This window comes from Fonsecaea monophora (genome assembly GCF_001642475.1).
Source record: "Fonsecaea monophora strain CBS 269.37 chromosome Unknown Scaff11, whole genome shotgun sequence".
Lineage (NCBI taxonomy): Eukaryota > Fungi > Ascomycota > Eurotiomycetes > Chaetothyriales > Herpotrichiellaceae > Fonsecaea > Fonsecaea monophora.
In genome coordinates, this window is record NW_019173942.1 from 46859 (window position 1) to 70277 (window position 23419).

The 23419-nt window shown below is 52.7% G+C and overlaps 7 protein-coding genes across 7 annotated transcripts; 4 read left to right on the forward strand and 3 right to left on the reverse strand.

Annotated features, from left to right (window-relative positions):
• Nucleotides 1-753: 753 nt before the first annotated feature.
• AYO21_02451 (hypothetical protein) lies at nt 754-1843 on the reverse strand (the record flags this gene model as incomplete). The annotated part of the gene is made up of 2 exons (XM_022652429.1): nt 754-1028; nt 1099-1843. 2 exons carry the CDS (start codon nt 1841-1843, stop codon nt 754-756), a joined length of 1020 nt encoding a protein of 339 aa, XP_022515117.1.
• A 3110-nt stretch (nt 1844-4953) lies between these two features.
• On the forward strand, nt 4954-7956 carry AYO21_02452 (hypothetical protein; the record flags this gene model as incomplete). Its single annotated transcript, XM_022652430.1, has 3 exons — nt 4954-5569; nt 5642-6908; nt 7281-7956. The coding sequence occupies 3 exons, from the start codon at nt 4954-4956 to the stop codon at nt 7954-7956; spliced, it is 2559 nt and encodes an 852-aa protein (XP_022515118.1).
• A 422-nt stretch (nt 7957-8378) lies between these two features.
• On the forward strand, nt 8379-9370 carry AYO21_02453 (V-type ATPase, C subunit; the record flags this gene model as incomplete). Its single annotated transcript, XM_022652431.1, has 5 exons — nt 8379-8436; nt 8495-8529; nt 8597-8688; nt 8796-9177; nt 9302-9370. The coding sequence occupies 5 exons, from the start codon at nt 8379-8381 to the stop codon at nt 9368-9370; spliced, it is 636 nt and encodes a 211-aa protein (XP_022515119.1).
• A 658-nt stretch (nt 9371-10028) lies between these two features.
• AYO21_02454 (hypothetical protein) lies at nt 10029-12854 on the forward strand (the record flags this gene model as incomplete). The annotated part of the gene is made up of 1 exon (XM_022652432.1): nt 10029-12854. One exon carries the CDS (start codon nt 10029-10031, stop codon nt 12852-12854), a length of 2826 nt encoding a protein of 941 aa, XP_022515120.1.
• Nucleotides 12855-13332: 478 nt separating this feature from the next.
• Nucleotides 13333-15462, reverse strand: AYO21_02455 (hypothetical protein; the record flags this gene model as incomplete). The annotated part of the gene is made up of 1 exon (XM_022652433.1): nt 13333-15462. The coding sequence occupies one exon, from the start codon at nt 15460-15462 to the stop codon at nt 13333-13335; it is 2130 nt and encodes a 709-aa protein (XP_022515121.1).
• Nucleotides 15463-16062: 600 nt separating this feature from the next.
• AYO21_02456 (hypothetical protein) lies at nt 16063-17919 on the forward strand (the record flags this gene model as incomplete). Its single annotated transcript, XM_022652434.1, has 1 exon — nt 16063-17919. One exon carries the CDS (start codon nt 16063-16065, stop codon nt 17917-17919), a length of 1857 nt encoding a protein of 618 aa, XP_022515122.1.
• A 1004-nt stretch (nt 17920-18923) lies between these two features.
• Nucleotides 18924-23210, reverse strand: AYO21_02457 (hypothetical protein; the record flags this gene model as incomplete). The annotated part of the gene is made up of 1 exon (XM_022652435.1): nt 18924-23210. One exon carries the CDS (start codon nt 23208-23210, stop codon nt 18924-18926), a length of 4287 nt encoding a protein of 1428 aa, XP_022515123.1.
• Nucleotides 23211-23419: the final 209 nt, after the last annotated feature.

The following is a 23419-nucleotide window of genomic DNA, read 5'->3' on the forward strand; positions in this document are numbered from 1 at the left end:
TTTATCGAGTGAGTCTGCTTCTTCCTCTCTCCCTTCCTTCCAGCCAGCAAGGCAGCGAGGTGAAAAGCTAATCAGACCCGGAAAATACAGATGGGTACCCCTATCTACGGATTCGACGCTCCCTATACGGGCGCCCAAGGAGGGTCGATTGTCCGCTAGAGATAGCTTCCAACAATGCCTTGGTATCATGTCTGTCAAGTGAGCGTGGAGAGTAAAGAGACCGTATGGGAGCTGTATATGTGAGAGAAAACATAAACTCGGTCGAATGGACTGGACTAGGAAACGAGCGCGAACGGAGTGTGATGTGGTATGAGAGTGCCTGCTGTCACTGTCGCTGTACCAAATAAAGACAAAGATATCAAGAGTGGCATATCGTGTGGGACAGCGTTGAGAGATAGGGGCTACCTTCTTGTTGAAGGTCAGTGTGCGCATGTGATTTGCAGTACTATGGAGAAGATCTTGGACAGCACACCCGCTCAGAACAGAGAATTGCCGACGAACAGCAGTAATGGCTTGAGATGCACTACAAGCAGATTACAGGACGCCAGAGGAGAATACATGGCACTGGGCTGTCATTGAGGTCGCCAAACATGGTGAGGAAGATCCAATACAAATGGGGACAGTCTCATCCAGATCTGATGCTTTTGAGGGGATGGCCACTCTTTCCACCCCGTGAATCTGACTCCACACTCACCGGTCCCTTCGACAAGGATGGAGAGGTCGAAATCTGTTCTCCCTCGTCAAAACTCACCATTAACACTTCAACAACAACTTGCCGGTCGTCTTCCGTCCCTCCAAGTCAATGTGCGCCTGCTTGGCCTCGCTGAGCGGATACACCTTGTGGATTTTGATCTTGAGTTTGCCTGACTTGATCAGATCTAGCACGGCGTTTGCGTAGAACTCGAGTTCCTGGCGCGTAACGATATAGTTCATCAGAGTGGAACGCATGATGGAGAGATTCTTCGCCGTCAGGCGAGCGATGTTGATGGGAGGAATGGCGCCGGATGCTATTCTCGCAGAGTTAGAGACTGTGTTGCCAGTAAAGCAGACGGGAGTGTACAGAATGCAAGAAGTTTGGGGATCGTGCGGCTGGCTTACCGTTACCGTAGTACACAACTTTACTCTTTCTCTTTGCGACTTCCATGCTACCTTCATAGGTGTCTTTGCCCACTCCGTCAAAGGTGCAGTCCACGCCCTCTCCATTCGTCAACTTCAACACTTGCTCGACCCAACTGGGTCCGCTTGTGGCCTTGTAATCAATCACATGCGTTGCACCATTCTCCTTTGCAAGAGCACACTTCTCGGGGCCACCGGCCGTGCCAATCACGGTGCAGCCCATATCTCTCAGGATTTGACAGAGGAGCAGCCCCATCCCTCCCGCAGCAGCGTGGACCAGGATTGTTTCGCCTTTCTTGACTGGATATGACTCTTTGACGAGCGAGAGAGCCGTCATGCCCATGAGGAAACCGCCGACCGCATCTTCATCCGATACACCTTGCGGAATTTTAATCGCTCGATCAGCCGGCACAGCCGTGTACTCGGCATAACCCCCTTGCTTTATCCAAACCACCCGATCACCCTCTTTGAATCCTAGTGAGTTGTCTCCTTGAATCTTTGCCACTGTTCCAGCTGCCTCTTGACCGGGAATCAGGGGATAGGATGCGGGGTACAAGCCAGAGCGGAAGTAGGTATCAATGTAGTTGACGCCGGCAAAGTTATTTTTCACCAGGATCTGGCCGTCCTCGAGTTTGGGTAGTGGTTGGGACTCGGTATATTCAAGAACATCAGGTCCGCCGATTTTGGAGAACGAGACCGCCTTCATTGTAGATGGGAGGGACGACATGTTGCGAGTTGTAACTGTGTTCAAGCTTGAGGGCGACGAGGGATATTGACGAAGGTTTAGGTGAGAAGTGAAATGGCCGAGACGAGTGGACGCTGTCGCTGTAGTGGTTATCTTGGTCAATGCAACTTGAGAGTGTAGAGACATGAAGCTTTTATGAGTTGGGCTTGGGCTAGCTTCGGAGCAAATGTGAATCTGTCAACGGCAATATCGCCTTCTCTGATACCGAGATGGAGGGGTTACTTTCGGGCTGTTTCCGTACGACTCGATGCCTCAGCAGATCAGATCGATACGTACCTATACGCTTATCCTCAACTTTGGCTGAAAACACGGCAATCCTCAAAATCGTCATCCCAAATTTCTAAGCATGAACCGCTCAACTCGACCTTCTCCCCGCAACTTGAGGGAGTTGGGGAGCCCCCAGCCGATATCGCACATTACCTATGTAGCACCTTGTAAGTAAACAATGATTTTGGTAATAGTTGAAAGTTCCGGTTGACTGGCTCTGGATGCCTTCTGTGCTTACGTTTCGCTGCTCGTATTTAAGAATCAACGACCTTGTCCGGAATTGTGTCCCTAGATTGACCAAGCCATCCCAACTGACCGGTCGATAAGTACCTCGTACTACTTCGTCGTGTTCGCCCAAGCCAAGTTCTTAGGTACCATTTTACCCCGCGTGCCCCTCACACTTGTAGTGGCTTGTGGTGGTGGATGGAATTTGCTAGCAGCTTTGACCAGACTTACCGTGCCGGTTCGGACCGTAGGAGCTGCCAGTTCATCCTTGCTAGACTGCAGCTGAGACAAAGGTGCCCATAAGTTGTCCAGCGCCCCAACTCTTTGTAGGTTCCAAGGTGGACATGTTTGATCCCCTGGTTGGCATGTGAGCAAGTGAGTTCGGCCTCCTGCTGTGAAACATGTGTTGAGCAGAAACGGCTGAATGAAGGAGGCAAGTTCCGGGCACGAGGGAAGGGTTGAGGGTTGCAGATTGCGCCCCCATTATATCATGCTTGGAGATAGAGCATGGCCAACCTAGCCATTGACCGGTCTTCCTTTAGCCACTTTTCCGCAAACGACAACGTCGCACAAAAGTTCCAACTTCGCCTCGTCAAGCCAGCATGAGATAAGTGGCATATCCAGGCGGCATCTATACAGTAGACGATTTGCTGTAGTTCGTGAAACTGAACCACAAGGGCGATATTCGAAGGAGCAAAAGTGGTGTGAAGGCTTGTGACATAAGTTTGTATTGGCTGGACAAAACATCTGGCATGACTGTCAGGCCTTCTCTTCCCACTCTCCACTCAAAGGTGTGAGGGAAGCTGAGTCATGCTGCACTGGTGAAATCAATCTTCCCAACAAGAAAGGATTCCGTGGCGTTATGTATGGGACAAAAGGCCTGCCATTGATAGATTGCCAACGAGGCTTGGGCAGACACCGCTGTGATGGCAAGCCTCGCCACTGGCTCTCACCAAAGCATTGTGGCCGTGCTCTTATGTGTGGCATTCGTTGCTGGTAGACGATCCATGTCAGGCACCATGCACTCATGAGTGGTTCGCAAAAAAAATTGGTCTGTCAAAACAGTTCTATCCAATTGGTCCGAGGGACTAGCAGGGCCTTTTGGTAATGTTGATGGAACTTTTCGAGCATCCCACCTCACATCAGCTTCTTGCGGAAGTACGTTGCAGAGTAAGAGGTCTCCCTCAGACGTCGTTGAGAGTATCGGGGGGGCTATGGTGTTGGCCCTGTCAGCCTGTGGTGTGCTAATATGCATGCTAATAATGGTAAAATGAGGAAGCCGGCCGAAGGATCGACGGTTGCGTTCATGGCGGCGTCCGAGTGGTATATCACTGCATCAACCGTCTGCCGGAGTCAAGAAATGGAGGCGAGGAGGAATGCTCGCGCAATCATGCATCGACAAAGCTGGGCCATGGTCTTGTGCCACCCTCGGTATGTCCTCAATGCATCAGTAATGGCTTGCAGACCTCAAGAGGGGTGGCCACATGCCGTACCTAGGCAAGGCGCTGTAAAAGTTCCAGGGGGATGCCAATGGGTTGCGAAGGCTCCCAGGCCAGCAAATGAGGGCAGTGGGAGGCGCAGATGGACGGGCGGCAAGGCCAGGGGAGGCAGCTAGTGCATTGGCCTTCATGCAAGAATGATGATGGTGGCATGCTGGTGGTATTGAGAGTTTGGTTAGTTTCGTGTGGGGTGTTGGTGTGCGTGGGTGCGCAGCTTCACCGTCTCATACTTGTGTGTTTGCAACGCACTCGCTTGGGTGTCCAATGGTCGTTTCAAGCAGATCAAGAGCCCTACCGATCCCAACTGCAATCATCCCTGCACAGAAAAGCCTCGTCTCCGTCCCTTGTTAGCAGAGTCTTTACACTGGATAGACTGGGGGACACCGCTATTTCCCTCGACTCCCTCTCATCTCCACTTCAGGTTTCGCCTCAAACAGAACCTCGCGGGTACCCACCACAGCATGCCCCTCCGGATCGCACGCATTTACGGCCCGCTACCGTTCCCCTCTGCCCAGCTCCATTGTTGTCCGATTTGCTTCCTAATGGCCTTGCCTGACGGACACGAAGGCTTTGTCGACTGAGGTGCACCCGGTTAACACATCTTTCAACGCGGACAATATCTCAGCCACCTGTGTAGCCTTTCGATCAAAACTACCCACGACTTCAAAGCCTTGTAAATCGCCATCTTGTGTCCCGGAATCCCTTGGATCGAGTCGATTGCGTCGCCCTCCGTTCACTGGCTGCGGACCCGGCAAGGGAAAGGTTCATCCGTCTGTTGCAAATGATGTGCTGATTTCGATCTGGCCTGCTCTCTTTTTACACGACCTACGCCCACTTGCGACACGATTCGAAACGCAGCCACCCCAACTGCCTGCGCCCTACAATACGGGTTTCCTCAGGTGACGGTGCTTCGTCCAACAACACATGAAATTCGCCGCGTTTGCCCCAAGAACATAACAAAGACCGTGTTCAATAACTTTGATGTGTGGCCTGAGGTGCTTTGAAGATTTGGTATATAAGGCTGGTTGGGCTGCACGCGGGACAGCCTGGCAATGAGCGCATGCTTCTACGTTTGGCTACGAGGTTGAGTTGGTTGAGATGATGCAGACTTGGCCGCCGTCCCCCTGCGTGGAGGACGAAGAAGTGGCATTAGCGAGGGAACACATATCTGACATTACTCTACATCAACTGAAAAACGAAAATCAACCCGCGAGCAGCAGAGGCTCAGTGGACCAATATCCCATAATCCTCGATAACAAAACTCCCGACCAATCCTGCTCTCCAACAGAGAAAGAGTTTGTATCAGAAGCTCTATCTCCAGATTCTCACTCGAAACCAGCGGTCAACAATGAGAAGAGATTCGTCCTCGTGCCTTCTCAGTCTTTGGAACCCGAGGCCGAAAGGCATCTTCGACCTGAGCCATTGCATCGACCCAAATCAACAACTCAACTCTCGGATCAGGCTGTCCCCAGAGGAAGACCTCATGTCACAAGGATACACACAGACGTCGGGCCCGGCTTGGAGGGCATGCGGACGGGCCACCGCCGTGCTCCTTCTCCCTACGCTCATACCCCTGTGGCGTTGATGGGCAATCTGTCTGCAGAGCCTCAACGTAAAAATACGTTGTTGTCACCAATGCATGCCCACGAACCGAGAAGGTCAGCCTCCGTGCACCCTAGATCGGGAGGTTTTGATCGAGATAGCAGTGACTCCGACCGTAAGTCGAAGACGACCAGAAGAACAGAGCGGAGTCGAAGTCGGGCTGCAAGGGAAAGCTTCTCCCACTCAGATAGGTCAGAATCCGACAAGGTCAAGTCTCCAAAATCATCTACGCGAAACGAAAGCCCCAATGGCAGATTTAGTCGCCGTGCCCATCGATACCGCAGCCCGGCGCCGCCACCTGGAGGGTTTACCGGCTATACTTATACGGGTCAAGACCATATTACGCCTCCTCAAACTCCCAAGCTCAATGGCGACTCTGCTCGTTCATCTTTCACTGACCACGCCTCCCTCCTCTCCGAGCATCCTAGCAAGCGCCAGACTTCATCGAGATTGACCGCTGATTCGCCCTACACCTCTTCCGCTGAAGAGAGCCATAGCCGTCGTCCACGACCAATTGAAGAGAGAAAAGTTGATCGTGGGCTCCGGTCGAGACGAAACTCGAGAAATTCTAGCGAAAAGGATGAGAGACCAAAGCTAAGCCGCACCCGATCTCGGCACAATGACATGACACTCAAAGATGAGTCGAACCAAGAGCAGTTCCCGTATGGTGAACGTACTTACCGGGAGACCCAGCCAGAGCTCTCTGCCCGAACGACGTCAGGTATGGAGGACTTGCTCGAAAAGGCCTTTATGGCGAACAACACCAAACATGTCAACCATGGGGACAGCAGTTCTCGGCATGTATCTCCGCGAGGCTCTCCAGCAACCAGTCCTCCGCAGACACCTCGAGGTGGTGACCCACCACAAAGGGACTATTTTGAACAAACTCATAATGGGTCGAGGTCGTCAAAGCAGCGGTCTCGTCCACAGTCGATTGATGATACACATTTCAAAGACCTTAAGAATGTCACATCCCTCCTGGGAGCCGCCACACTAGGCGCTTCTCTTGCGGCTAAGGCGATCCCTGCCCTGTCTAGATCAAACACTTCGCAGTCGTTGGAGACGCAAAGTAGCGGCTCTCAGAGCAGGCCAGGAAGCGGACAGCGTTCACGAAAGCCTTCTCCAGCCATTGAAGAGTCTCAACCAGCCTATCAGAGTCTGTCTAGAACAAACTCCACAGTAAATCGAAATGACAGCGTAAATACGCGGACAACAACCTACATGATAAACGAAGAGCGCCCGGTGCCCAAAAATGGGCTGTATGCACCGTCGCCACTTGAGCCTCCTCGAACAGCATCGAGATCTTCTTCTTATTCTCATTCTCCGGAGCTGCGGCCTCCTGCGCCCCTCAGAGCCTTCTCTAGCGTGCCTGCTCAAGGGCATCAGCAACCACTTCATTTCGCTGCCCAACCGGCGCTGATGTCGAGTCCAATGAACCTGGAGCCTCCGACAACGTTGGCTCACAACGCACCCAGACCACACTCATTGCCTCCGTGTCCGCGATCGAGACCGGCTGCTGGACACCATGATTGGTATACAATCCGAGATATGCAGTTCCTGGATTTCTGTCCATCTTGTATGAGTTTTCTGGGTGGAACTCGCTTTCGTGACCACTTTATACCGAGTCTCCCGAAAGAACCCCGTCGACCCATCGCTTGTGCAATGAGCTACCCATGGCTTCGGGTTGCTTGGTTGCAATCAATCCGACAGGACAGAAAGGACCTTACGCTTGTCTGGCAAATCGCTAATGGCCCACCGGCCGGTACTAAGCCATGTGCTGGTAATAAAGCAGATGTGAGAAGATGGTATCATCTGACCGACCCTAGAACGAAAAAACCCGTGGACAACTTTGACATTTGCTCGGCGTGCGTCAGGAATATTGACCTGATTTTTCCTACGCTTCAGTTCTGCGTCTTCGATCGACCGCAGGAGAAGAAAGAGCAGGAGAAGATATGCAATCTGAACACAAACAGCCGTCATTTCTTGCCCATATTAAATGAGCTAGAGCGGCTAGCTGAACGCTCGAAGGAGACCATGAGGCACAGGGATTTCCAAGAGTTCGTGGATTTTGTGCGGCGTGTTTCGCGCAATCGGCACTGCGTGAAAGATACCCTACTTGCTACCCAGTCATGGCATTTTATTTCCGATCTTCCGGAGTTTACAATCTGCGAAGAGTGCTTTGAAGAAGTTGTATGGCCTCTCAGAGATCGACCCATTGCAAGAGACGTGTCCAAGACACTCAAACTTGTGCCTGTCTTGCGCAAAAACTCTTCACTTCGGGGAACAAGTTGCCAACTTTACAGTGACCGCATGAGACGAATCTTTCACGACGCTGTGAACCGGAATGACTTTGAGAGCTTGAAATCGGCGGCTAGATACCGCTATAACATGGAGCATCGACTGCAGGAGATGCACAAACTGTACGAAATGGATTTGCAAGCCGGTATCGATCGGAGGGCAGAAATGGAGAAGAATGTCTCCATCTGGAAGTCTATTGAATAATGATTTGATGCGAGCAACGGATTCATGACTTGGGGCACGCGGGAAAAGTAAGACAAAGGCTTCGGATTCGGGTTGCTAGAAAGCAACCAAGGGCTGCTAAAAGCTGGATATGAACAACTACACCATTAATCGTTTAAGAACATCAAGACTCGTCTATTCGTGATTGAGACTGTATTCCTTGGTGACCATCTGTGGATTCACCTGTCAATGAGGTATTCGGAATAGTGCATAAATGCTCCTTCATAATGACCCCGCACGTGATATTCTCGGCAGTCTCGGTTGACCTTCCCTAGTCCGTTGCCCGCAGGTTTCCCAAGCTGCGGCCTTTTGCTGCATGATGAGCTCGTCCTCCATTTACCTTGCCGCGACTGCGACACATTCAATCACCTTTGCAAGCTTTCCTAGATTGGCGGGGGTTCAAGATGAGCCTCATCTACCCTGCAGGAGGCGCCGTTGCCGCATTGGGAGTTGTCGGCCTTTGTAAGATTGTCGACTGATTCTCTGCCATCAGAACCTATCGCTAACGAGTTGCTTCTAGATATGCTCTTCAATGGCGAGGGCGAACAATTCAATGTAGGCTGCTGACCGCGCAAAACTACTCCATCGACGTGCAACAGAGAACTGACTCATGAGACCACAGGTCGGGCAATTCCTCGAGACAGTGTCTCCCTACGTATGGGCAGATCTCGGTATTGGTCTTTGTATAGGCCTATCGGTTGTTGGTGCGGCATGGTAAGAATTATACGGACCTCGCTTTCTGTTTTGCCTCTTATTTCTCTTATACACCGAAGGGGAATTCACGTTTCTACTATCATTGCTGACCCTCGTCTCCTTCCTAGGGGCATCTTCATCACCGGCACATCTATTCTCGGCGGCGGCGTAAAAGCTCCGCGGATACGGACGAAGAATCTCATCTCGATCATCTTCTGCGAAGTCGTGGCGATATACGGCGTCATCATGTCCATCGTCTTTTCCTCCAAAATCAACATGGTACCAGAAGAATCACTATACACGGGACCGAATTACTACACTGGTTACGCCCTATTCTGGGCTGGAGTGACGGTGGGCATGTGTAACTTGATCTGTGGTGTCAGCGTCGGGATCAATGGGAGTAGTGCGGCCCTCGCTGATGCAGCAGATGCGAGCATGTTTGTGAAGGTATTGGTGATTGAGATCTTTTCGAGCGTGTTGGGATTGTTTGGATTGATTATTGGGTTGTTGGTAAGTTCAAAGGCTGCCGAGTTCGAGTGACCGCTGGTCTACGTGGTGGCGAGCGAATAAGGCAGCGCAAGGCTCCAACGAGGTACCCAGAGAAGCAGGGGATTTGCTGCTACTGCCGCGGCAGGCTATCATTTGGACAAGAGCAGCTGTGCTGAAGCAGGTGGGCGAAACAAAGCTCTCGGCAAAAGGTTGAAGCCGGTGTCGCAGATTGAGATAACTGCATCACATTGGCTGGATGGGGAACACTGGGATGAAATTTGCACAATTCCAGGCTAGACTCTGTACATTTACGCTCTGGGAAAGGCATTGCTCTGGGGGCGTTCAAGGCTGAACGTTCAAGCGACCGTGGAGAGGCTGTGTTATGAGGGCGGTTGACAAACGATGAGATGGGTTTTGGAGGTTTGAAGCTAGAGATAAAACCAGCCATGGTCAATCATGTCCAGTTGCTTCGAAATCAATGAGCACAATGGAATATGGATGACCACTCTGCCACTATACAATGCAAGTGTCGAGATTGTGGCTTGAGGTTTGGGGAGAAGCACCGAGGCACCAAATGCGGCCTGGTACAGCCATTTAATTACAAACATACGTCACTGTTTTGTTGGCTTTTTTCGACTCTCGCCGTTGAACCTCCCAGGCTTCAGCCATGTCATACGACATGACAGGTAAGAGGTTTCTGGAAGACCTCCATGTGCTGTTGCTTGCTTTCATGGCCCTTCCTTTTCTTTAGTTCCATTCTGGACAGGCGACTGTCTTCAGATGCTTTGCTGGGGCACAGTAATTTGAATCCGACCTTGTTGCATGTCTCCATGAATTGACCAACTCGACTACATGCAACTGTTTCCACTACAATGGCCCAGCCCGTCCATACGCTGGGACCTACCTGTGCCTTCTATGAGGACGAGCCTGATGACAATTCCAGCGATGGACTAACTCCGTCAAGGGTCAAAGCACAGTTTTTCTACGTCTCGTCGCTCCCAATCGATGATCCTCTCTCTCCGCTGCCGCCAGTCTCGACAGACAAGGCTACCGATCTCCCCCCTCAACCATTTTCCGTTCGAGACAATGCCGCCCTTGAAGAAGCATGGCAGACCTTTCAGAAGGGTTATGAGGGGGTCGAATGTGACCAAGGAGGAAGTAGAAAGAAGGGGTTTGCACAAGGAATATTCTCATTTTCGCAGCTTCGAGATGCACAAGACACAACGGGGGAATCTCAAGCAACAAAGTCTGGCTCGTCTAGAACCAGAGGCATCTCGCGTGGCCGTCCAAAGGCAGCCCCCAAATCACCTTCTTCGGGATCTGAGGTCATGCTGGAACATGCACACAACGGTTCGAAACGTGACGAGACTCCAGTTGATGCTGAAGAGTTACGGGGGAATGACCAACTCCAACAACAACCCAGCAAAGACTCGACCAAACACAAGAGGCGATTTTCGCCCTTTCATCGCCGACACAAAGAAGGGAAAGACGGCCATGATACTCTTCCCAGGCCTGCTAACCTTGACGAGACTGCTGCATGTGCAACGCAACCCTCACAGGACCCTTCCTCTGACATCAGTGGTCGGCCATTTGCGCGGGCGCCTAGCGGGCGCAATATCAGTTCTGCGCTGACCTACGAACCTGGATTTTCGGATGGATCGGAAGCAGAATCCAGAAGTCGTTCTCGAAGCTCTGGTCGTCGTCGGAAGAAGGGCAAGGACAATGAGAAGGCTTATGTCCCTGTGGGTGTGTCTCGTCTGCACTTGGTCGAAATGCCTGACCTTGTCATGAAGCCGATCTATTGGTCCCCCATCAACGACACATCCAGCGTGATCCGGGCCACTTGGTTCTACAAAGACAGCATGTTACCTGTTCCAGCTGATGTAGCAAATCGTCTGGAAGTCGGTTACGAATATATAAAACCCTTTGGTCCTGCTTACCAAGAAGAGCTGCAGGCTTGCATTGACAATGGTGCTTCGGCGGAGATGAAGGTGGTGTACAAGCTGTGGCCTAACGAGCCGAAATCGAGCCGGCCATCCACTGCCACAGACATGAAAGAAAGCAATGAAAATGACAGGCAGCGGAAGGGGAGCAAAGATCTGCCAGAAATCATCCAGAATGCTGCTGCAGACCCTCGGAATACGCCAGACAAACGGCTTTTTGCGACCCATAGCGTCATCTACACGGATGCTCGGAATGCTCAGATATTGAAGCCCAATCTCCTTCCCTCCATCACACAAAATCGCCGACCGTTGAGCTCCCTTCGGAAAGGGAGGCAGATTGGTGTAGCAGTTGTCCGTGGGTTTGACCGCAAAGCGTGGCTGAAGATCCACCCCGATCCTAAAATGGATGTTAAAGCTGCGCACGCGAAGGTCGGAGCCTATATGTCTCAGTCAGGGGACGCTACCACTCGGGGACGGCGAATGTCATGTGCAGCTTGCGAACATGACAGCAAAGCACCGAAGGTTACTGACCTTGTCTTTGTCATTCACGGTATTGGGCAAAAGCTATCGGAAAGAGTTGACAGTTTTCATTTCACTCACGCCGTAAATGGTCTTCGGCGGGAATTTAATGTTGAACTGGCAAGCGAAGTTGTCAAAGGGAATTTAAGGCATGGAACAGGCATTATGGTTCTCCCTGTGAACTGGCGATTGACGGTCTCATTCGACGAGGACGTCAAAGCTGCTCCTGAAGGCACCGAGAATAAATACGCCCTGAAGGACATCACTCCTGATACTCTCCCTGCTGTCCGGTCCATTATCAGCGACGTAATGCTGGACATCCCCTACTATATGTCACACCACAAGGAAAAGATGACCTCGGCGGTCATTAGGGAAGCGAACCGAGTCTACCGACTGTGGTGTCGCAATAATCCAGGGTTTGAAGACTATGGCAGGGTGCACCTGGTTGCCCATTCCCTCGGTTCTGTCATGGCTATGGAGATTCTCAGTCAACAGCCCACTCGACTAGGCAAGGACATCAAATTCGATCCCAAAAGGCCAAGTGAGAAGATGTTTGAGTTTGACACGACCAATATTTTCAGCTGCGGAAGTCCTTCAGGTTTCTTCCTGCTTCTTCACAACTCCAATCTGATCCCGCGAAAAGGCCGGGGGAAACCCGGTATCAAAGGAGACGATCGTCAACCGGGGATAGCCAGCGAAGCAAAATATGGATGCCTTGCAGTCGACAACATCTACAATATTGTCCACAGAAATGATCCAATCTCCTACCTCCAGAATGCATCCGTGGATGAACTGTATGCAAAGTCCATCCAGCCGGCAGTTATCCCCAGTGCCAGTGTCGGCTTCATGACACGTATCGGTCACAGCCTCCGGTGGGCCCCTGGTAGCACGGGTGATCCGTACTCTGCCATTGCATCGCCTTCCCGCCCACAACTTACGCAAATGCCTAGCACAGTGGAATTGGAGACACACAATTTCACCCGCGAAGAGGTTGCAGAGAAACGCATGTACCTGCTCAACGACAACGGGCAGATTGACTGGTTCCTCTCAGCGGGCGCCGGTCCCTTGGAGTTCCAATACCTGAACATGCTCAGCGCACACAGCAGCTACTGGATTTTGCAGGACTTTGTCCGATTTTTGGTTGTGGAGATTGGGAGAGAGCCTGGAAGAAGTCATACATTGCCGGCGCTTCGGGCGGTCAAGAGGCGCGAGTATAAGAGAGGGGACATTCCTTGACTTTGGTTGTTGCTTTGCTCTACGGATTGTTTGAAAGGAGTTCCGCGTACTACGCTCTCTGTTGGTGTTGATCAAGCACGGTTGGGTTGACTCTCCAGGGCGCTGCGGAATACAGACCACAGCATCATTGCAGAAGGATCTGGGCTAGAGGCTAGAGGCTAAAGGAGCATAAAAGGACTTGGACCGACGATAGGTCAGGTGTGCGTGTGTGTGTGTGTCGCGGCGTGTTATTCTTATGACATTGATACCCCCTCTGTGCATTCTGGTGGCTATAGACAGTTTGGGTACTTGAGGTACATGGGTCTACCGGCGAATACAAGAAAGAGCTTTTGCCTTTCCGTCAATACATATTTGTGCGTGTGCATGTGCGTATGTGATCATGATATCTTGGTATAGTCCAGTCCAATCCAGTCTTTTGCGTTCCCTTTCCTCCCGCCGAACTTTAGATCTGGATCTCGAGAAGCAATCAATCAATCAATCAATACCCAAGGACCATCCCGACCAAGAGCGCGTCACACTCGCCGCCATCCTCGATATAGCCTTCTCTCTGCGGGAGGACCAACAGCCCGTTCGCGCTGGCGAGACTGCCGACGCGAGAACTCCTCTGCATGCCGGTGCTGCGCGCCACGAGGCGGCCGCCGTCGCCGGGGTCCGCAGAGATCAGCACGCGGTGGTACTCGACGCGGGTCTTGTCGCAGCGCACGCGGCCCTGGACACGCACTTTGACGCGCGGGGCGCCCTGGCCCGGGAGGCCCGTCATGCGCTGGATGCAGGGCAGCACGAAGAGGTTGGCCGTGACGAGCGCGCTGGCCGGGTTTCCTGGGAGTCCGAAGATGAGGCGCTTACTATCGCGCCGGCCGGCGTCGTCTTTGATCGCCACGCTGGCAAACGTGGTGGGTTTGCCGGGCTTCATGTTGACGCGGCCAAAGTGCACTTGGCCGCCCAGGGCGCGCTCGATGGTCGGCTTCAGCAGGTCCAGCTCCCCCATGGACACGCCGCCCGTCGTGATGACCACGTCGAGCTCGTGCAGCCGGAACGCGTCGCGCAGTTTCTGCTCGAGCTCGTGGTGCGGCGTGTCCCGCGCAACGCTCAGGTCCACGACCGCCTCGCACATCCGCCACCCGCGCAGCAGCGTCAGCAGGGACGGTCGGTTCGAGTCGCGGATCATGCCGCCGCTCAGGGCGCCTTGGTACGTCACGTCCATGACTTCGTCGCCGGTCGACATGACCCCGACCCGGGGTTTGCGGTAGACGGGGATTTGCCTAATGCCAGCTGCCGCGAGCACTCCGATCTCGCCGCCCAATGCGCTGATCGGCGTCCCCTTGGCCACAATCACCTGGCCCAGTTCGATGTCGCTTCCTGGTTCGCGAATGTTTTCGCCTTCCACGAGCTCGTCCGTGAGGATTTCCACGGTGGCTTCTTCCTTGCCATCCGGTGTGAGGGTGGCGATGACGGTGTCCTCCACCATGACCACCGCGTTGGCATTTTCTGGCAGCGGTGCGCCGGTGGTGATTCGCGCTATCTGGCCTTTCTGGAGAGGTGGCGGTAAGGACGAGGCTTGGGCATGTGATACAGAGGCGACGGGGAAGACGCCCTTGATACTTTGCGAGGCGGTCTTGGCGGGGACGATGACAGCGTATCCATCCACTATACTCGCGCGGTAGGCAGGGACAGCCTCTGCCGCCTTGATGTCTTCGGCGGCCACGTAGCCCACCAGGTCAGGTGAAACGTCCCTCAGTTCGACCGTGGGAGACGGGGAGTTTTCACAGATGATCGACACGGCGTCTGATACGTCCAGCATTGGATAAGGGGATGACCGGTACCGTGCGGTGGCACCAAGTCTGGGGTCGTTGGATTGTAGTTGAGGTCTCTCAGAGGGACTGGTGTGTGCTTTGGGGATTCTGTGCCCACCATGGCCACCACCACCGCCGCCGCCATGGCTGTGATCGTGGTCGTGGCTATGATGGTGGTCATGTTGATGGGAGTGATCATGATCGTGTCCGCCGGCTGTAGCACCACCGGAAGTTGACGGGCCAACTCCAGCTTCCTTTTCCAGTTTCTTGACTCCTCCTACATGGGCTGTCCTCGAGTCCTGGCCCGCGGCTTGCGAGCACGCATGTGGTAACAGCTTTAATACAGCTTGGAGGTTCTCCTTGGCACCCTTGGGCGACCCGGGCAAGGTGATGATGATGGATTTGTTCCTCACACCAGCCACAGGCCGCGACATCATGGCGAAGGGCGTAATTTGGAAAGAAGCAGAGAGCATGCCATGAACAATACCAGGCGCGTGACGGTGGATCAGAGGCTCAATAGCTTCAGGGGTAAAGTCTCGCCGTGCAAAGCCTGTCCCTCCCGTCGTCACGACCAAGTTGACCACGCCGCCGCCGTTGGTGGTTTCAGTCTCGGAATCCGTCCACCCGCGGACAACCCGCTGGATCTCCAGCACATCGTCCCTGACGATCTCAAAGAGTGGCTCGTCCCATTTTCCGTTGCCGTCTTGTGAGAAGACGTCCTTGAGGATGGGAATGGATTTGTCGGTGGACGGATCGGCTGCCGCGGTGTCGGAGACGACAAGTATAGCTGGACGGAGGAGGGGCGGAGAGCTCATTGTGTTTCTTCTGATTCCTGTTTCAGCAGAGCCCGGTAGCCGTCGGATTCAGAGATGATAGAAGGAGCATGGAAGTAGTGATTCCGAGGACGAGTATGACAGAGCCAGTGTGGCCAAGTTCGAAGTTGTTCGTTATATACGAGGCGCTGATGTTGCTGCGTCCAGGATAAATAATGCGGCTCCCGGAAATACAATGATCCGGATTCTCCTCATACAGGCACCAACTGCATCGACTGCCTCACCACCTCCACCACCTCCACCTCTTCGACCCTCTTGCCGGTTGTTCTGTATATTCCTCTCTACGTGACATAAGCTGTCAGACTTTCTGGGAGGCCTTGCGAATACCCTCGTTTGTGGGTAACAGACACAGTCCATCTCCTCGGAAGCTCTCTGAAACATCCCCAAGCAATTCAACCAACCTCAAGTCTCGCATTGACCAGAGGTAAGCATCTGCCTATATAAGGCACACAACATTCTTCATCTTCTTAGTTCTCTTGCAAGAGTTGGCACTTGATCAGCCATTTGTCAACTTCCGTCATTGGAGCCTTGTCGACTCTCACACAGGTCTCGTTAGCATCGGCGGGTAGATCCATCCACACTATGAACTGGCTCACATCCCAAGCTCCTCTGTCCTTCTCCTCCCCTGGCTCAGCGCATGCGAACCTGACAGCCGCATGTCTCTCCTCAACCTTACCCAAACCGACACTATTCGGTGGAGAGATACTCAAGGTAACCTCTTCGCTGGTAAGCAACTATACTGCCCAGTACTGGCAACCACCAAACTTCTTCAACGCAGACCCCCCATTCTACGGCGAAGACACCAACCTAGACTTCTGCAATGTCACCGTGACGTACACACACCCAGGTCAAAATGACACTATCAACGTGCACATATGGCTGCCCCTTTCGGTCTCGGATGAGGTCTATGTAAGTCCCACAGACAACCGACTACATTATCATGGGGAGAGCAGCAATGGAACGTCCCCAGTTTGGAATGGGAGACTCCTGTCCCAAGGCGGCGGTGGCTTCTCCATGTGTCTTCCAGGGTTCATCTCTCATTCGGCCCTATCGCAAGGCTACGCGATATCGCGTACCGACGGCGGTCATGCCCCCCAACTTCTTGAGCCGCCTGAGGCGCCTGACACCGAAACCTGGGCTATGCTCTCCGAGGGAAACGTCAACTTGTATCTCTTCCGGGATTTCGCCTCTGTATGCTTGCACGACATGGCCACCATCTCAAAATCTGTTGTCACCTCCTTTTATGGCGTGGCACCAAAGTATAGCTACTTTCAAGGTTGTTCCACAGGCGGCAGACAAGGTCTGATGCTGGCTCAACGTTATCCCCAAGATTACGACGGCATACTGGCGGCCGCCCCGGCAATATACTGGCCCAAGCTGATCGTGATGCACTACTTCGCGCACATGATGATGAATTCGCTCAATGAGTATCCTCCGGCGTGTGAGCTGGAGGCCATCACGAGAGCCGCGATAGAGGAGTGCGACGAGTTAGATGGTGTCAAGGACGGTGTCATCTCGAACGAAGAAGCGTGCAAATTTGACCCGTTCAAGCTGGTAGGGAGAGAAATCGATTGTGAGATGGTCTACGCAGACGACGAAGAAGGTGCAGACGGAGAGCAACGCCAGCACCAGCGATCAAATCACACAATCGTCAAGATTGGCTACGCCGCGCCGCATATCGCGTGGCATCTCTGGGGCGCCGCACCAGGCTCGGTCAGAGAACCCGACTGGCATCGCCTGACACACTCGACGCCTTTGACATCCTTTGCGTCCACGACGTGCTACCAAGGAAATAACAGCTGCGTCTCAAACCCGAGCTCCTTGGTGCTCGATTGGGTCCGGTTCTTCCTCTACAAGGACCCCAGCCTCACCACCGCCGAGCTCGCCGAACGGATCACACTCTCTGAACTTGTCCACCTCTTCGACCAGTCCGAGGAGGAATACTACTCGTTCATCTCGACGAGTAACCCGGACCTGAGCGCCTTTCGTGGGCACGGGGGAAAGATGATTACCTGGCACGGGACGAGCGACGAGGCCATCATGCCGGGCCAGACAGAGCAGTACTATGAAGAAGTACTGCAGCGAGAGCAGCGCCGGCGACGGCGACGGCAGTACACGCAGACGTCTCAGTCAGACACCACCAGTGACAACGAAGTCGACGACGACGACGACGTGAGGGACTTTTACCGTCTATTCCTCGCCCCCGGTGTCCAGCACTGCGGCGGCGGCGAGGGTGCCCTTCCCATCAACGCGCTGGGCCAGCTGAGGACGTGGGTCGAACAGGGTGTCCCCCCGGACATACTCCACGGCGAGAGCTTCACCCGGACCCGCGGGGACAAGATCCGCAGGCCGCTGTGCCAGTATCCCCTTGTGGCGCGGTACAAGGGCCGCGGCGACACGAGCGAGGCTGAGAGTTTCGAGTGCGCCGACTCTTTCTGACCTGAGCCGAGTTGCTTGGCTGGCTGGCTGGCTGACTGACTGCTCAGGACGAGTCAGGAGCACCAGAGTGTCTCGACCAAAAGCAAAATGAGAAAAAACAATGACGCAAGAAACTGAGACCGTTCTGAGAGAACAAGTACAAGTTACAAACGAAGTAAACACGTCCTATTGCATCGATATCATTCAATTGATTAATTAATTCATTAATTAATCCTGTATTCCCCCTTTAATATCGGCACGTCGGGTAACAATACCTGGGTACCCACCTACACGTAGCATAGTATATACTCAGACATGCATGTATGCATGCACTTTGACGTCCTTGGTCAACGACATGACATGACGAGCAATCAATCGTGCGGTGGGTGGGTGAGCCGGAAATAATACAGTATACGTATAGTCGTATACCTACCCGCTAGGTGTACATACAACATCAATAATGTACCTCCACCACCTCGTATATATATACGTTTTTCTAATGCTCAGCACAAGGTAGGTAGGTAGGTAGCAATGAAATGTCCCTTTCGGTCCTCGCTCGACCAGACCATATTATACCATAGACAAAGTAGACCGAGCCCTAGACGCTGGTACCTGGTACCTACAGTATGTAACAAAGTGTCAAAGTATCGTCCTTGTACTATTTCACATCCCTCCCCAGATCTGATAGGGAGAGCTGGTATATATATATACATACATAGACATATACCACACACATGTATATACACACTCACAAATACATGTACATTTGTACACTTAGAGCGGATAGAAGATGGCTCACATCTGCTCTGTACAGTCCATTTTCCACCACGCGTCCCTACACCTAAGATGCCTGTTCAGAACCCCCATGGTATACAAGGAAACGCCCTTTTTATCACGTATGAGCTTTTTCATGAGTCCTCCTGGGCTCCCCAAACTCCTTGCTGTTATAAATGTCATCTTGGGTGCAACCAGCACCACACAAAAAAGGCGCCTCCTCTTGCACTGGTTTCCAAAATGTAATACAGTCATGAAAAGAAGTAAGTGCTGTCCTTCAGCCTCTTAACATCAAAGTCACCCCTTTTCGGCACAGGCCTGAATTTCATGGGCAACCACAGCCATATTTGGTTGTTCTGGCTCTTGTGCCCAGTCTTCCGCTTTTGTGTTCGGAGTCTCTGGCCAAAGGCATTTACGGCAACTTGATGTGCCTTGGCGACTGGATCAGTTGCGGTTGCATCTCTCATAGTGTTGCCGGCTTTGCCGACGTCGATGGTATCGTCGTCATTATCGTTGGCGACTGAATCTCTAAGCGGATCTAGCGTGCTTGCGAGGTCGACGTCCTCAGACACTTCGCTTGCATCGAGAGCCGCATCCACGATCTCTCCTTTGGCTCCCTCCATCGTCTCGGGGATTGCGCCAATGGCTGTCTCTCCCAAAGAATCCCGATGAAACAGATACTTGTCTCCATCATATTGTTCGTATAGACTCGCTGCCGTCACCATCATTTGACCTTCTTGCTGTTCTTTGGGATCCTCACTGGCCATCAATTTCTTCTTTCGGATTTCTCGCAACAACTCGGCATGTCGTCTTTGCTGGATGCTCTTCGAGCCATTGCCTGCAGGGAAGACGCCCTCGGCAACCATTTGCTTGCGGTACTCGGTGATGGCCTTGCCAAGCACATTGGACTTATTGATTTGCGCTAAATAGTAGTGACCATCGTATCGCTTGTTGAATTCAGCCGCAAGCCGCCCAATGATGTCGTCGCTATGCATTCGAATGAAAGCATCTCGCAAAAGTTCGCTAAGAGAGTTGACGTCGGCGGCGTGGGTCCAAAAACTGTCGTGTACTGCAGAAAAGCTGAGACCAAGTTCGTTGGCCTTCAAAGCCGAGAGTATCATGTGCGTTGCGTCAAGGGAGTGGATAAAGTTTGGAGGGAACGCCTGGAGTTGCTTTCTCTTGTTAACAGAGTCTGCTACGCTCGGTTGAGCCAGCGTGATACTCTGAAGATTTGTCTGGATAGTCAATCCCTTGTTGATGCGATACGGCTGCACCACCGGCAGCTTGAGCGGCGTGGTCCAGATGACGGGAGATCGGAACGCGGCAGATTCCAATACTTCTTTGCCCTTGGCTTTGCTTCGGCCTGATCGCTCTTTGGTCTTTGGGATGCCAGAGGCAGCCTTTTCATAAATTTTTTCTTGCTGAGCCGGCGATATCGATGAGCTGATACGGTTGGCGCAATCACCCAACCAGTACTGGATTTCGTGGGCTCCAGTGAACAGTGCACCAAGTCCCCTAAAGATTTTTCTTGCAATATACGTTGATGCTTTGCCTGAAAGCCCAGCAGCTTCGACTTCGGGGATGAGGACTTCAACCTGTTTTCGCACCTGTCGAATCGCACCAAGGAAGGTGACCCCGTAAACATTGGTCATGACTGTCTGCTTGACCACTTTTCGTGTAACTTTGCCGTCAAGCAATTTTGCCAGTGAGTCACCCTTGGCAGCGTCTTCCTTGATCTCGGCTTTGACCAGCTCGCACACGCCGCTATACACATCGGCAGGCTTGTCGCCTGGTTCTAGATTGACTTGCCGGGCTCCAGCGAGATCTCCACCCAGGGCAGCGTAGTGTTGTAGACCATTGCACGAGCCATCCTGATGAATCGGTAGCCTCGAGACGAACTTTGTGGGATCGGCGCTTCCGAGAGCACTGGTCAATTCGAAACAAGTGGCCAGGCATTGCCACGGATCCTCTGCCGTCAGCCACCAACGTCTTCCGCTGAGAGGATTTGTAACCGAGTCATAAATGTCGTCGAGGTGGTCCATGGGAAACTGAGCCCGATCAGACAGGCTCGCCTTGTCGTAGCCGTAAACATTGGCGAGATGGATCTTGAGCCAACGCAGTCCGTCAGTACCCAGCTCACGGCCTTTATCGAACAACAAGAGCCCTCGACAATTATCGGCACCCATTTGGTTGAGATATGGTGGGATGGGATACGCGCGGCCACGGAAATCAATATTGTGTGGCAGATAGAACGTCTCGTGGAGGTAAGCCTTTGCGATCTCCATCTGGAAATTTTGGAAACACCGGTTAGAATGGATGCCTGTCCTCTCGTTGTCCATTGCGCGCATCTTGGAGAACCATTCCCATCGTTCTTTCTGCGTGGCATTCTCACCGGGCCGTTCGATCTCAGGGAAAACTTTGTTCAGAGGTGGGAGGTTGGCGACCTCTTCGCCGCTATTCCAAGCCTCGAGCATGACTGAGAACACGTCCTTGTTGATTCGCCAGCCCGTCTTACCAAGGACGTCAACACCCGCAAAAAGCTGGTCTAGATCACCTCGACTTGCAGCAGTGATGCCGTAGTCCTTTTGCGCAGTTTCATTCTGTTTGATTCTCAGAAATGGCTGCTTGGACTCTAGAAAGCCCCCGTCAAAGAAGCCTTTCCAGGGCTTTGGCGGGCATACCATGGGCAGTTGCTTGGCAATCAGATGTTCTGCGGGTTCGCTGACAAGGAGCCTGACAAAGTCTTCGTGCAAGGAAACCATTCCCACCTTCCGGCCATTCTGATATGCGGTAGAGTGCAAGAAGACTGGCTGAGGCATCGATAGCGTAGCGCCAGTGTTTTGGTCCTTTCTTTTGATCGTGATCTTGGCTGTCTCAAACATAAGCTCACAAAGTACAGCCCCGACCTTCCCGTGTATTGCCTTCGTCCATTCTTTGTTGTACACAAAAGGTCGAGCTGCGTGGTGTGACGAACGTCTGTGCAGGTGCGAGGAGAGCGTTACATCATGTTCGAACGGGGACTCGATAATTCCTTGTCTCTTCGCCTTGCGCACGGCATTTCTTTCTCGATTGATATTCGTCGCGTTGTATTCGTTTTCGAGCGTCTGTCCGAGGGAGGTGACCAGCCGGACCAGCTTGACCGACTTTGATGCGCCGACTTTGCTCATGATCTGCATCAGGGCGATGGAGGTGACAGCCGCCACATGCTCTGGGGGAAGCAGCTCAAGAAATGGAGAACATTCTGCGCGGAGTTTCTGTTGTGCTGACTTTGGGCCGGGCAGATCATCCTCTTCCCTAGCAAGTTTGATCTCTTGTTTAATCTTTTCGGCCATGATCTCATGCCACTGCCAGAGCAAAGCTCCAATTTCGCCATGGGCGAGATCCGCCGGCAGAATGCCTATGCTAGCTCTTTTCTGGAATTCGGCCTTCCATCGATCGAGCGCGGATTGAATCGCGTCTCTCTCCAGCCGTCGTTGTCTCTGTGTGAGGGGATCCTCTTCTGCTGACCTTGCTTCGACCGTGGCCTCTGTCGGTTCGGTGAAAAGAGACAGCGAGCGTTTGAGCGACGACAAGCCCAGCCCTTTTTGTTCTGTTTCCCGAACATGGACTTGTTCCTTTCCCACAGATCCAACCTGCACGGAATCCAATGGCGCAATGTCGGTAACCTGTTCAGGTAGACGAGTCGAGACCTCGATTGTGCAGATTTCCGAGAGTCTCCCCAGATCTCTATCATCCAGAACATCTCGCAGACTCAGAACTTTGCTCTCCAATTGATATCTTTTTGTCATTTCCCAGTAGCGACGCACTGTTCGGTCCCTCTTGGACCCGACCAGGGTTTCCAGAGCCACCTTCAATTTCAGCGCAAAAGTACGAGCGTCTGGTTCAAGGTCCGCTTTTCTCATGTGCACCTCGATCCATTCATTTATTCGTTTTTCATGGTCGGCAGTGCGACTCCATATGACATCGTCCACCATGGCTGCAAGAACGCGATTGAAGGAGTTTCGCAACCGAGAGGGATTGTTTTGACAGAAGAGGCTCAACTGCGACAGGAGTGTGAACGCCCGGTCCCATCGGTGGACTTGCAGACATGCGTCTAGGGTGGCTTCGATTTCGTCTATATTTCGCAGCTTGTTGTTGCCCGCATGATTCTCGGGATGGTCTTCGACAAGATCGGCGGCATCGAGCATCAATATTTGAGAGAGGTCAAAAGGCGACAGGTCACTTCTGGAGGTTCGATGTGGGTTTCGAGATGTGGGATATTCTCGATTGCCGTAGGTAAAAGGGATATAATCATCGCTGCGGTCGAAGTTCTCGTGTGCGGACGCTGGGGAGGCAAGATGCCTCGATTGGGTGATGGGTGCTGGCAAGGTTTTTGACCGCGACACCGTAGGACGTGTGGTTATTGATCTGTGCCGCTGTCTGGCAGTATAGGTCTGAGCGAGGGCGGGACACAGCCACGGGAGCTGTATCCTTTCTGCCGCCTGTTGGACATACTGAAGGGCATACTTGGAATTGGCCGCAGCTCGCGTGCGCAGCATTGCGCAAACCCAGATGCAAGACCGTGGCTAGAAGCTGCAATGATAGAATTTTCAGACAAATCTATCATCACAGAAGCCCTCCGCTACCCTAAATAGATGAAAAAGAAACACAATTGTGGTGATGGTACAACCTCGTTAACAGACAGAAGATGGAGTGACTTGGGAGCGCATGGCAAAAAATCATTTTGGCTTCAGGAGCAGCTGCACCT